At 39.6% G+C, this 12,553-nt stretch overlaps 1 protein-coding gene across 1 annotated transcript in view; it reads right to left on the bottom strand.

Moving 5' to 3' along the window:
• MTERF3 (mitochondrial transcription termination factor 3) overlaps nt 1-12,553 on the bottom strand; it is a 141,442-nt gene that overhangs the window by 62,766 nt on the left and 66,123 nt on the right. The window contains exon 5 of the mRNA XM_053715227.1: nt 7,673-7,820. Coding sequence (XP_053571202.1) covers nt 7,673-7,820 — 148 coding nt within the window. The remainder of the gene's footprint in view (nt 1-7,672; nt 7,821-12,553) is intronic.

Raw genomic sequence — 12,553 nt, forward strand, 5'->3', positions numbered from 1 at the left:
CACCAACGCAAGACATTTTGGATTCACAATTTAAATTCCCTACGCCCCAATGATTTAAATATTGATTTAGACCTACAAGGATTTTAAGTATGTCTCTTACATATATATATTTTTATAGATAACATCAAGTCCTAAGAGACAAGAAAACAAAAGAGGCGCCTTTTTGTTTTGTTTTCTTGTCTCTTAGGACTTGATGTTATCTTCCGTTCCTTCCTTGCTGAGAGAGCTGCCTGCTGGTCACACACTGTTCCGTCATACAAGGACTCTTTGGAACATATTTGCAAATATTCTCAAATGTTTAATTATTTATGTGCATTATCTACTGATCAATAATTTTATTGTTTGATTTTACATCATACTATTTATTTATCTCCTTTTGGGGCTGAGTTTGGCGCACCTCTCAAACAATAGTTTTGTATTGTGGTTTGCTATATATTTTTATACTCTTATTTGAGATAATCTTACTCCTTTTTGTCCGAATAATCAAGATACAATATAAGATATTTAGTCTTATAGATTGTGGTATACACGAAGGATGTAAATTTATTACCACGCTGTATCTTTAAAGGGACAGTCTAGTCAACATTAAACTTTCATGATTCAGATAGGGCATGTAATTTTAAACAACTTTTCAATTTACTTTTATCATCAAATTTGCTTTATTCTCTTGGTATTTTTAGTTGAAAGCTAAACCTAAGTAGGCTCATATACTAACTTCTAAGACATTAAAGGCCATCTCTTATCTCAATGCATTTGACAGTTATTCACAGCTAGAGGATGTTAGTTCATGTGTGCCATATAGATAACATTGTTACTAATGAGAGAACACTGATTGGCTAAAATGCAAGACTGTAAAAAGAACTGAGATAAGAGGCAGTCTGCAGAGGCTTAGATACAAGTTAATCACAGAGTTAAAATGTATATTAACATAACCGTGTTGGTTATGCAAAACTGGGAATGGGTAATAAAGGGATTATCTTTTTAAACAATAAAAATCCTGGTGTAGACTGTCCATTTAATAATAGTATTAGTATAAATGCATGCCCTTTACACTTAACAATAGAGTCACCAGGAATCTTTATTTTACAACTTAATACAATAGAGCAGCAAAAATAGCGGATTTTAAGAAGTTTTTAATATGACGTTTACATTGTTAGGACAATGGTTACACATAGTTATATGTTATATGTATACTATTAAGAATATTGATTATGCTTATATGGTCTACTGAACCTAGCTAAGACGAGTTTGCTAGATTTGAACGATGTATCTAGTACTGCTTTTATCAATCACACATCCTTTGTTATTTGATTACTTTACATACAGTTGATTTTAAATGTTCTTAGATTTCACCACAACAAAGTGTAGTATTCTAAGGGTACTAAGGTACAATAATGTTGCAAGTGTAAACGCCACAGATGGCTGACAGCCTTAATGGTTGAATGTAAGCTATGACTTAACCAATCAGAGATAATCGTCTCCTTTTTAAAGACATTAGCAAGGTATGAAATACCTGTTGAAAAAATCTGGCCAAGACCAGACAACATGAGTCAAGGTTTTTGGATCCACTCCGGCTTCCGTAGACGTGACATCACAATCCAAACTACTCCACTATCCGATGCACGACCCATAGACAGAGACATACGGGAGTCAGCAAAACGGTGAAGGAAGGGTTCCAGTCAATGGACCTTGCTCTGTTTTATTTACAATGCTTTTATATATCTATAATTTAGTAATTTTACTTGCGCACTGTACGCGTAAATAAATCTACTACGCTTAGGAGGTGGCTGCGCTTTTGTTTCCTTCCCATTCTCGTTACAATGTCCCCCTCTAAACCAATAGAAGTGCTAGCATGCAAATCAGTGTGGCTAGCACGGCTATTGGTTTAGAGGTGGAAACGTCAGCGAAGAGGCCGCAGCACAGAAAGGGTAAGATTAGCATACTTTTTTTTTTTTTACAAAGTGATCACTTAAAGTCCTTTTTATTTGTAGTGATGGTAAATCCTAGAGTTTTTGAAACTCTAGGATTTACCATCACTTTAAAAACTTTGCAGTGAATTTTCATTATTTATTTTGCCTATTCTTCCTGCAATTTAAATCTGAAATTTCTATTTCCACTTTCCCAGAGATGTTGATGTGCATTCTGCAGGATGCATAACCCTGAAACTCCTACATACGGCACAGTGATTGGTTGATATGGGCTGCAGATTGTTTAAATCTGTTCCTAATTGGCTGCAGCAAAGATGAACAACATTCAAGAAACTTTTTAGGGGTGTGTTCTAGGCTTGCAAAACAATGTATATCTAACAAAATAAAAATATTAGATTCTTATAAAACATTTATTTTGCAGGTAAATCTTTTTTGAAATACAATTATGTATATACACCCTATGGTCTAAGTTTTTGCTAAAACACACACACACACAAACAAAAAACTTAAATTAAGCTTACCTGATAATTTTCTTTTCTTCAGACTGGGAGAGTCCACAGCTGCATTCATTACTTTTGGGAATTCAGAACCTGGCCACCAGGAGGAGGCAAAGACACCCCAGCCAAAGGCTTAAATACCTCCCCCACTTCCCTCATCCTCCAGTCATTCTGCCGAGGGAACAAGAAACAGTAGGAGAAATATCAGGGTGAAAAGAGGTGCCAGAAGAACAAAACTAAAATTACGGCCGTCCCATATAAAACGCGGGCGGGTAGCTGTGGACTCTCCCCATCTGCAGAAAATAAATTTTTTAGGTAAGCATAATTTAAGTTTTTCTTCATAAAGGAGGAGAGTCCACAGCTGCATTCATTACTTTTGGGAATACAATACCCAAGTTATAGAGGACACTGAATGCAAAACGGGCGGGTACAAAAGGCGGCCCATTCTGAGGGCACCATAGCCTGGAACACCCAAACTCCAAACAAAAAAGAAACGCTTCACCAGAAGCAGAAGGGGCAAAAAGGAAAAGGCACAAGTAACTGCCCAACGGTTAGAACCAGCAAGGCCTCTGTTAGAAACTCCAACAGAGAAACCAAGGATGAATCAGAGCAAATCTGACGAAAGACCCTACCGCCCTAGCAGTGCAAGGGAGGAAAATCCCAGACCCCTATCTGCATGGATTCCAAGGGACCAAAGTAAAGCCCTAAAAAACTAAGGGAGAAAGGTAGAACCCCTCCCACTACGCAGAGTGCTAACTCCCACCCAGAACTGAGCAACCGAAAGACAAACCATCCCCGGGAGCCGCGAAAAGACAGCAACAGAATATCTGAATATGCTCCTTTGAAAGCCATAGGCTTCCAGCTGCAAAGGTGGTCTAAGTCGCCCATCCTAGCTATCCAAGCTAGTAAACTGCACAGAACCATCGTCAGAAAGAAAAAATCCAAAGAAGTGCAGAACAACACTTTTCCAAGAAAATCAGGAAAGCAAGAAGGATAGTACCCAGAACCAGCAGAGAAAAACTACCTGCTGAGGAGGAATCCACCGCGAAACCTCCCACCTAAGGAAGACTCACAAGATCTATCTATGATACACGGTCAAAGTTCAACAGATCATCAACAGATCAGACAGATCCCTGACCCTCACTCCGGGCAACGAGACTCAGCACCAAAGCGACTGGCAATGTCCGTAAAGATAAGGGAATTAAAAATTCCCTGAATCACCAGACCTTCAGGAAGGCAAAAGGGAGGAGATCCAACTCCCCCAAAAAGAGCTTGGGTTCCAGAATCCAGTCGCAGCTCCCTTTCTGATGACTAAGGACAAAAGGAGACCCTCTACTGAAACTAAAGTAATGGCATGTCACAAGAAGTCCAGCCCTTCCCTGACATCCTGCACGCAAGGCAGAGGGGACAACCCTACTGAACAGAGGAAGAAAAAGGACCTCTGGGCACCAGGCAGATACTGTGGAATGCCAAGTACACCCCAAAAGAAGAGGAAACAAAAACAAAACAGCTCACCCGCACACAGGTATGGAGTGTAAAGCTGTAAATGGACCAAAAGGTCAAGTACCGAATGAAGAACCATCCGGTCACTATGATCGGCCCACCAGAAATGTCCAATTCTCCAATAAGAGAGAAGAAAAACACCAGAAGGAACAGAAGATGTCCCGGAACCAGGAAACTGGGCCGTCCCCAACCAGTCCTAAAGGATCTGGATACAGAACCCCAAAATGTCCAGTCAAAGACATGGAACAAAACACCCGGAACCCGGAGCCAGCTTTAACAAACTAAAAACCCCTGAGGAACCACCGGGTTACCCCATCCGGAGCAGACCTTGCACCACAGGCGATGCAATCACAGTCATAACCAAGGCACCTTGGACACTGAACTCTCACATAAGTATCCCAGACACAGAGTGCTTTAAAGACCACAGTGGGATTAAAACTCCCAACCTAAAGGGTGATAGGCAATGACAAAGCCCCACAACTACTCTGGTTGACCCATAAAGGCTCTAGGGACAACACCCACTAAGTCCAAAGACCAAGGTAAACGTACGAGAGAACAGGGCTCAAACCTAGAAAATCTGGATTGAGAAGATAAAATAGTCTCCAAGATCCTCTCAGGATCAACTTCCCGGGAAGCACCTACAGCTCGAGGATTGACGAATGAACAAGCATTCTAACCCCTGGCGGATGAAACTCAAAACACCTAGGCAGGGGCCAACACCGGAAAAAAGGAGACAACATAATCTGCAGAGCTCCAAAATATGGGAGGAGACGAGATCCCGGAAGTAGAGAAAAAAACAAAAAGGCTCTAACTTCCTGAAACCAATGACCAGAAGGCCAGCCCCAAGGAAAGGGGACAAAAGGCCCAATCAGCCTTAACCCCAAGGAAGAGGTACAGTCATCAAGGAAAACAGAGTCTAATTTCAAAGGAAGCCTCAAAAGGAGGAGACGAGAAAACGCCTCCAGAACCTGGCACCACTATGGGTAGGAGAAAAAACTCTTAGCACCTGAACCAAAAGAACCCAGGAGCCTACAGAGTACGTTTTAGCAGGATCCGAAACTCGGAAACCCCACCAGCTAAACATGGATAGGACAATTGGGACCGAGCACAATCCCCTCTGATGTCCCCAGAATAATAAACGAGGACCAGCCTGACATCTAGGAATGAAGAGGCCACCTATAACTTGTAAGGAAAAACAAAAAACGAAACTCAAAACAAGAGTGAGCCACTCAGCACCCCAACCGGACCAGCCAGGTATAACCGGCACCTCATGTCTGATATAGACCCCACGGAACAGAAAACTAGTACCCAACCAGGACGAGCCTGATACATAGGGCACCCAAGAACTGTCCAAGGCCGCAGAAAGTAGCAACCCTAGAAAGGATAGACAAATTAAACAGACAAATGGTAGGCATAACAATGTCCTAACTTTTCATATAAAACTTACGCAGAAGCACCCAATGCGACCACAAAATCACAAGTATCAAATTCCAGAGAAGAAAGTTTTTCCAAAAGTAAAAATTATAACAGACATGAGCTTTCTTAATAATAAATATAGGATCAAAGAAAAGGATGGCAGCACCCGCAGGTGAACGCCCAAGAAGAAAGGGCACACTAACAGGACCAGCCAATCAGAAACACCATTCTTCTGAAGCTCAGAACTGGAATAAGATACCCAAAAAAGAAGAAGTCAATTGGAGACGACAAGGAGATTAACTTCATCCCCGTCTAACCCAGCTTGCCGTCTGGAACAGACGACCGATGATCCCTCAACCTATTGGGACTGGGATCCTCCAGCACTGCCAAAACATGCCGCAGCAGGATATGAAGGCGTGCCAGTCCATATCTCCGCTGGGGCAATTGACGACCCCGACCCGAGGGATGGGCCCCTGAAACCTCAGAGGAAACCGTTTCTCCAGATGGCTGATCCGACTCAGACGATCCCACGCCTGACATACCCTGGTTAACAGAACACAGACAGTATCTCAGCAACACCTCCCTGGAAGATGTAAATGTGCCAACACCATAGATATGGCCATGCAGCACCGTGCCGTAACCTCTGGAGGAAACAAGCCGCCATCCGGAGAAGGGGTAAGAGCATTAGGGACACCTGCTTGCGTAGACAAAGAAGGTTCGAGGGGTGAGGAATACAGAAATGGAGAACAGAACGTGACCACGCCTAGTCACAAGGTACACCGTGCAGGCCAGAGAAAAGCGTACCAAGGCCACCAGGGCCACGCAGCCTGACAAAAAGGCAGTTATGTTCCGATATAGCCACAAGCCCAAGTTTCACTACACATTAGCAGACAGAATCACATAACAAACATGATTAAAGTCCCCCCCGGTTCAATAACCCCCTCAGGAGATATTAACCCACGATTCCATAAAAATAAAGGAGTCCCAGAGACCCTGACTTCTTTGTTTACATTACATTCACATCATCAAAGTAAAATGAAACAATCCTACCGGAATCGAATACTACCCTCCATAAGAGATTAATCTTCCGACACTTCTCTGCCAACCTCCTGTGATGAAAGGCAAAAAATGACTGGGGGATGAGGGAAGTGGGGGAGGTATTTAAGCCTTTGGCTGGGGTGTCTTAGCCTCCTTCTGGTGGCCAGGTTCTGTATTCCCACAAGGAATGAATGCAGCTGTGGACTCTCCCCGTTTATGAAGAAAAGCATGCAAGTGCGACTAGAAAAAATGACAACACCACTTTATTCAGGAACTGTAAATTTTAACAATACATTCTAGTTTGGCCAGTCAGGGCACAGCCTTGCTAACCGTTTGTCACAACATAATAAGTTTAATAAGAATTTAATCAAATATTATTATAAATTTAGTAGCAGTTTCAGGCGGAATGGGGTTAAAACCAGCAGTGAGTCTGGGAGATTTTTTACACAAGTTATGATTAAGAAAGATTAGATTGAATTGTTGTGGGGAACCAGTGCAATTAAAGTGTGTATTTGTGTGTGTGTGTGTATATTATATATACATAAAATACAGACAAACTTTTAAATGTACTTTATTTTGGTAGCATTTCCTCTAAATCTGAATATTGTGGTTTTTCCATTGACCCCTGAGAGCCTAAAGATAATCCTGCAGGATCCAGAATCCTAACCATGCAAAAATAGACACCGTAATTTCTTGTTTAGTGCAGGAGCTCATTTATATCTGACAATTGGCCACAACAATGTATATAATATAAGCATTAATCAAGGAGCATGGGCCAGAACAATACATCTTTTTTCTAACAAAATTGTAACTAAATTTTCAAGGGTCTTGGACAAGTAAGAAATTGCAGTGGACTAGTAACATTTTCCTTCTGGACTAGTAACTTTTTCCCATAGACTAGTAACGCAAAATTCAAAATGCATATTACTACTATTACTATAGCATTTTATTCTCAGTTTAATCTTTGGTTTGGATACATCACTATAGCTTATTGTTTATTTTGTGCTTTATGTCCTTTATAAGGCTTTGTACATTTGCTTTTTTTTTTTTTTACAATGATTTTTTGTAATATAGCACTTAATTGGGTAAATATACTCTGTAAAGATAAATTACCTTCAGCTAAATAGTTTGGCACGGTTTACAGTTTGAGGAATTGAGTCTGTAAGAGAAGCATAAAATGCAGTTGTACAAAATAATTTACTCTAGATGGCGCTTTATACCTCAAGTTAATGCAACATTTAAAACACAGGAAAAACAAATATTAAATACTGATTGCCAGCATGTTCTTACCTTCTCTGCACTGAGTCCAAGTTCTTTCTGGAAGAAGCCCAGACGATTATCCAAGCGCTCGACTGAGAAGTTCAGCAAATAAGGAGCGTGTGCTACCATTCGTGCAATTTCATGCTTGCTGAACTTTTTTGAACTCAGGTAAGCTACCCTGAAATAATAACGAAAATTACAGAGAGTAAACTGCACACTGCTTTCTGCATGCGTACGGAATAGATTTGTTTTTAACTAGCTGGATGCCAGAGAGGACTGCAGCACATTTTAGATCAGATCTGTCTGCCACAAGATAATAATAATAATAATATTAATAATAATAATAGTATATTTTTTTCTATAACCCCAAACTCTAAGACTGATTTTTAACAATTCTAATTCAGGCAATAGGCTTAAACATGAATCACTTTTAAAATGGAACATTGCACTGCAAATATTACATGTTCTATATTGGTAGAGCATATAATTTAAGCACTACCAACCCTGCAAGTCTATGAGTTTAGCCCAGCAAGGGAGTTTAAACACATAGTTAAAGTATCAGAAAACTGCTGCTTGAGAGCCAGTAGGTTCTCAGTCGATGAGCAACTAAAAATGGAACGTGTCTGTAATCTTACGGAATATCTCAGCTCCTGAACATGTGCTGGTAGAAGGCTTTATCTTTAAGTACACAATAATATGTGAAGGCGTGCACGTGAAATACAAACTATAGAAATGCAGCCAAAAGCTACGATTCCTGCACTTAGCCTGATCCACATATGGCTATATCTCTAACCACAATACATCAAACATTCCAATTAAGTGATATAATAGGATTAGATTTACTGGTCAAAGGGTGTGGTACAAGTATAACACTATTATCCTCACAGTGAGTTGTATTTAAAATACTGTACATTTAAAGAGTGTTATGATACTCTGCTCTAGTTAATAAAAACCCAAGTAATATTAAAGCCATACAAGAATTCAACAAATAAAATACTTCAACTCATAAGAGCATTTTATTATTGCACTATTGCTTGTATTAGGCACGTGAATTTTGAGGTTTCTGATGCCTCCGAATGCGGAAGGTGGCAGCCACTTGTGGCATTCGGCTCTTTTCGGTGCCGGATTTCTGCTTGTGAAAGTGCAACACACTATGTGCAAATCCAGATCTCAGTGTGTTGAACTTTCACAAGAAGAAATCTGGCTCAGGAAAGAGCAGAACGCAACGAGCGGCCGCCATCCTCCGCATTCAGAGTCATTCAAAACCTCCAAATGAACATGTCTAGCTTGGATATAAGCTGTGTATTTATTTAACCCATGAAAAGGGAATAAACACACAGTTAGAAAGTCAGCTACAGAACAGCTATGCACTACTGGGAGCTAGATGAACACATGAGCCAATGACAAGAGACAAACGTGTGTAGCCACCAATCACCAGCTGGCTCTCAGGATATGTGCATTTTTTTTCAACACAGGATACCATCAAAGTAAATTTGAAAATAAAAAATGAATTTAAAAGTCTCTTAAAATTACATGCTTCATCGGAATCATGCAGTATTGACACCAAAATTGTTATTGTTTAAAAAAGATAGATAATCCCATTATTACCCATACCCCAGATTTGCACAACTAAAACTGTAATATTAATATACTTTTTACCTCTGTGATTACCTTGTTTCTAAGCCTCTTCTGACAGCTCCCTTATCACATGACTATTTATTATCTATTGACTTGAATTTTAGCCAATTAGTGCAGTGTCAGCCACAACCCACGGGCGTGAGCACAATGTCATCTTTATGTCCCACATGACAACAACAGACAATGCACAAACAGCACCTTAATTTCTTTGTACCCTTAATAGGGTTCCTTGGTGACCGGTGGTATAGAGGGGACTGCTATCCTCTCTCATATATCAATACAATAGAATTCCACAGCACCAAGAATTCATAATAAAATGAAGAAATTTATTGAGGTACAAACAAATGCCAATTTCTTAATTTTATTATGAATTCTTGGTGCTGTGGAATTCTATTGTATTGATATATGGCCCACATGAACTAGCAGTCACTTGTTGTGAAAAGCTAATAAAAAACATGTGATAAGAGGCTGTCTATAGTTGCTTAGAAACAGGCAGACATTTAGCGGTTTAAATGTTATAAAGTATATTAATATAGCAATGTTTACTGTGCAAAGCTGGGGAATGGTTAGTAAAGGCATTATCTATCTTTTTAAACAATAACAACTTTGGTGTTGACTGTCCCTTTAATAAAAAATTTTTCCTCTGTAATTACCTTGTAAACATTCCTTTGAAGAAGAAGGATTAGGACACAAGGAGGGAACCACAATCTCCTGATTGATAATGCGATCAGACACAAAAGCAGGTATGTAGGACTGCCTTATCAGTGTGGAACACCAGATAATGAGGCTCACATTGCAAGGCAGCTATTTCAGAAACTCTGCGTGCCGACGCAATAGCCAATAGAAAAAGAACCTTCCAGGACAACAATTTGATGTCAACCGAATGCATATGCTTAAACGGAGCCCGTTGCAAAACCTTAAGAACAAGATTCAAACTCCAAGGTGAAGCATTAGATTTAAACACAGGTCTGATCCTAATCAAAAAACAAAAAGCAAAAAACAAAAAGGATCCGGTGCACTCAGGGGTAAGAAAATTTCATAAGTTGCTTTATTAATAAAATTTACATGAGGGATGCCTCATAAGGACAAGGATCCAAAATAGAGGTGATCCTGACGCGTTTCGCGCCGTTACTGGCGCTTAGTCATAGGATATGACCCCAGCATACCCCACCACACCTTATGAAGGGAGCTGTAACCAACCGGCGTTCAGGAAACAAACACCTGTCAGTCACACCCCCCATCCAGGTTAAGGTGGAATACACTGACGGCACACATAAAATACAAATATGGAGATAAAAAAACATCATTTTGAAAATTCTGGTCAATTCTGGAAATTGCAGATATTACAAGCATATATTAGACCATAAAAAAAAGAAAGGAAAATAAACAAAGGCTAAGAGCTAAAGCATAAATATAGTAACTAAATAAATTTAAGACTTGATAACTGAGGGTTTTTATAAATTATTTGTGAATACACTTATCTTCTAAAAAACTTAAGTATATATATCAAGATCTTAGGGAAGGAAATGGTAAACCAAATTTTATTAAAGGTGTATTGCAATTAATGATATTAATAATATGAAGTTTATAAATTAATACACCTATTATGTTTATAATTTAGTAAATGTAATTCATTTAGTTAAATAATATAAGAGTTGATTAATTAATCTGTAAAATAGGAAATATCCCACTCTAAATTCATACCATTTGGATGTCTAGTTCCCAATTTTAGAATCCAGAATAGTTCACGTTTAGTTAAAGACTTGTGTCTATCACCTCCTCTGGGATGTCTATTGACAATTTCTATAATCTGGACTCCAAAATCTGAAACATTGGTGAAATGTACACCATTAAAGTGCTTGGCTATTGCTGACTCCTTTTTATAATTTTTGACATCTGTTATATGTTCTCTGACTCTATCACGGAACTCACGTGAGGTCTGACCTACGTACTGCTGGCAACAGAAGTTACAGGTGATAAGGTAAACCACCCACTTGGTTCTGCATGTCGCGTGGAAATTAATTTCAAAGGATCTATCATGTGCTGAAGAGGTAAAACTATTACCTAATGTCAGTAATTGACAAGCTAGACAATTGAAATTATTACATTTAAAATTTCCCTTCTTATGCAGCCAAGTCCTATTACTTTGGTATGTTTTTGTTTGAACCATGCTAGGAAATAGTTTAGAACCTAGAGTATCTGGCTTCCTGGAAACAAACCTACATTTACTAATATATGGTTTGAGTTGGGGATCATTTTGTAGTAACTTCAAATGTCTCTTCACAATAGAGACAATTTTATTATAATGTATGGAATATGGTGTGCTAAAAACCACAGAATCATTGCTAAATAAGCTATTGTGATTTCTGGGAACTGTATAGCTATGTTTAGCTTCCTCTTGTGCTTTGTTAAGTAATTTTTCCTTATAGCCTCTCTTTAAAAGCCTGTTTTTTAATTCCTCAGACTGATTTGTATATATGGTTTCATCATTGGTGTTTCTTTTTAATCTGATAAATTGGCTTTTGGGAATAGAATTTAATAAATGAGGTGGATGAGCTGAATGGGCGTGTAAAATGGTGTTCCCTGCAGTAGGTTTACGAAATGTGCTGGAAACAATACAGTTATTGCATGCATCACCCTTAAGTGTTAAATCCAAAAAGTTTACCTGAGTTGGATTAACTTTGCCAGATCCTAATCAGAGCCTTAACGAAAGATTGCACGTCAGGGAGCTCTGCGAGCCTCTTGTGTAGCAAAACAGATAGGGCTGAAATCTGTCCCCTCAGGGAATTGGCAGAAAGGCCCTTCTCCAGACTCTCCTGGAGAAAAGAAAGTATCCTGGCAGTCTTAACCTTATGCCAGGCTAAACCACGTTCTTCACACCAGAATAAGTAAACTCTCCACACCTTATGATAGATGTGACGAGTAACAGGTTTGCAAGCCTGAATGAGAGTATCAATAACCCTCTCAGAGAAACCTCTCTTGGCTAGGACTAAGCGTTCAATCTCCACACAGTCAGCCTCAGAGAATCTAGATTTTGATGAACAAAAGGACCCTATTCCAGCAGATCCCTGTGAAAAGGTAACATCCACGAAGGAGATGAGGACATCCCCACCAGGTCCGCGAACCACATCGATTCGTGGCCACGTTGGAGAAATCATGCCTGCTCCTGCTTGATGTGGGCCATTACATGAGGAAGAAGTGGTAACGGTGGGAAAAGGTAAATTAGATTGAACCTCCAAGGCACTGCTAATGCATCTATTAGCTCCGCTTGAG

The sequence above is a fragment of the Bombina bombina genome, chromosome 5 (assembly GCF_027579735.1).
Source record: "Bombina bombina isolate aBomBom1 chromosome 5, aBomBom1.pri, whole genome shotgun sequence".
Lineage (NCBI taxonomy): Eukaryota > Metazoa > Chordata > Amphibia > Anura > Bombinatoridae > Bombina > Bombina bombina.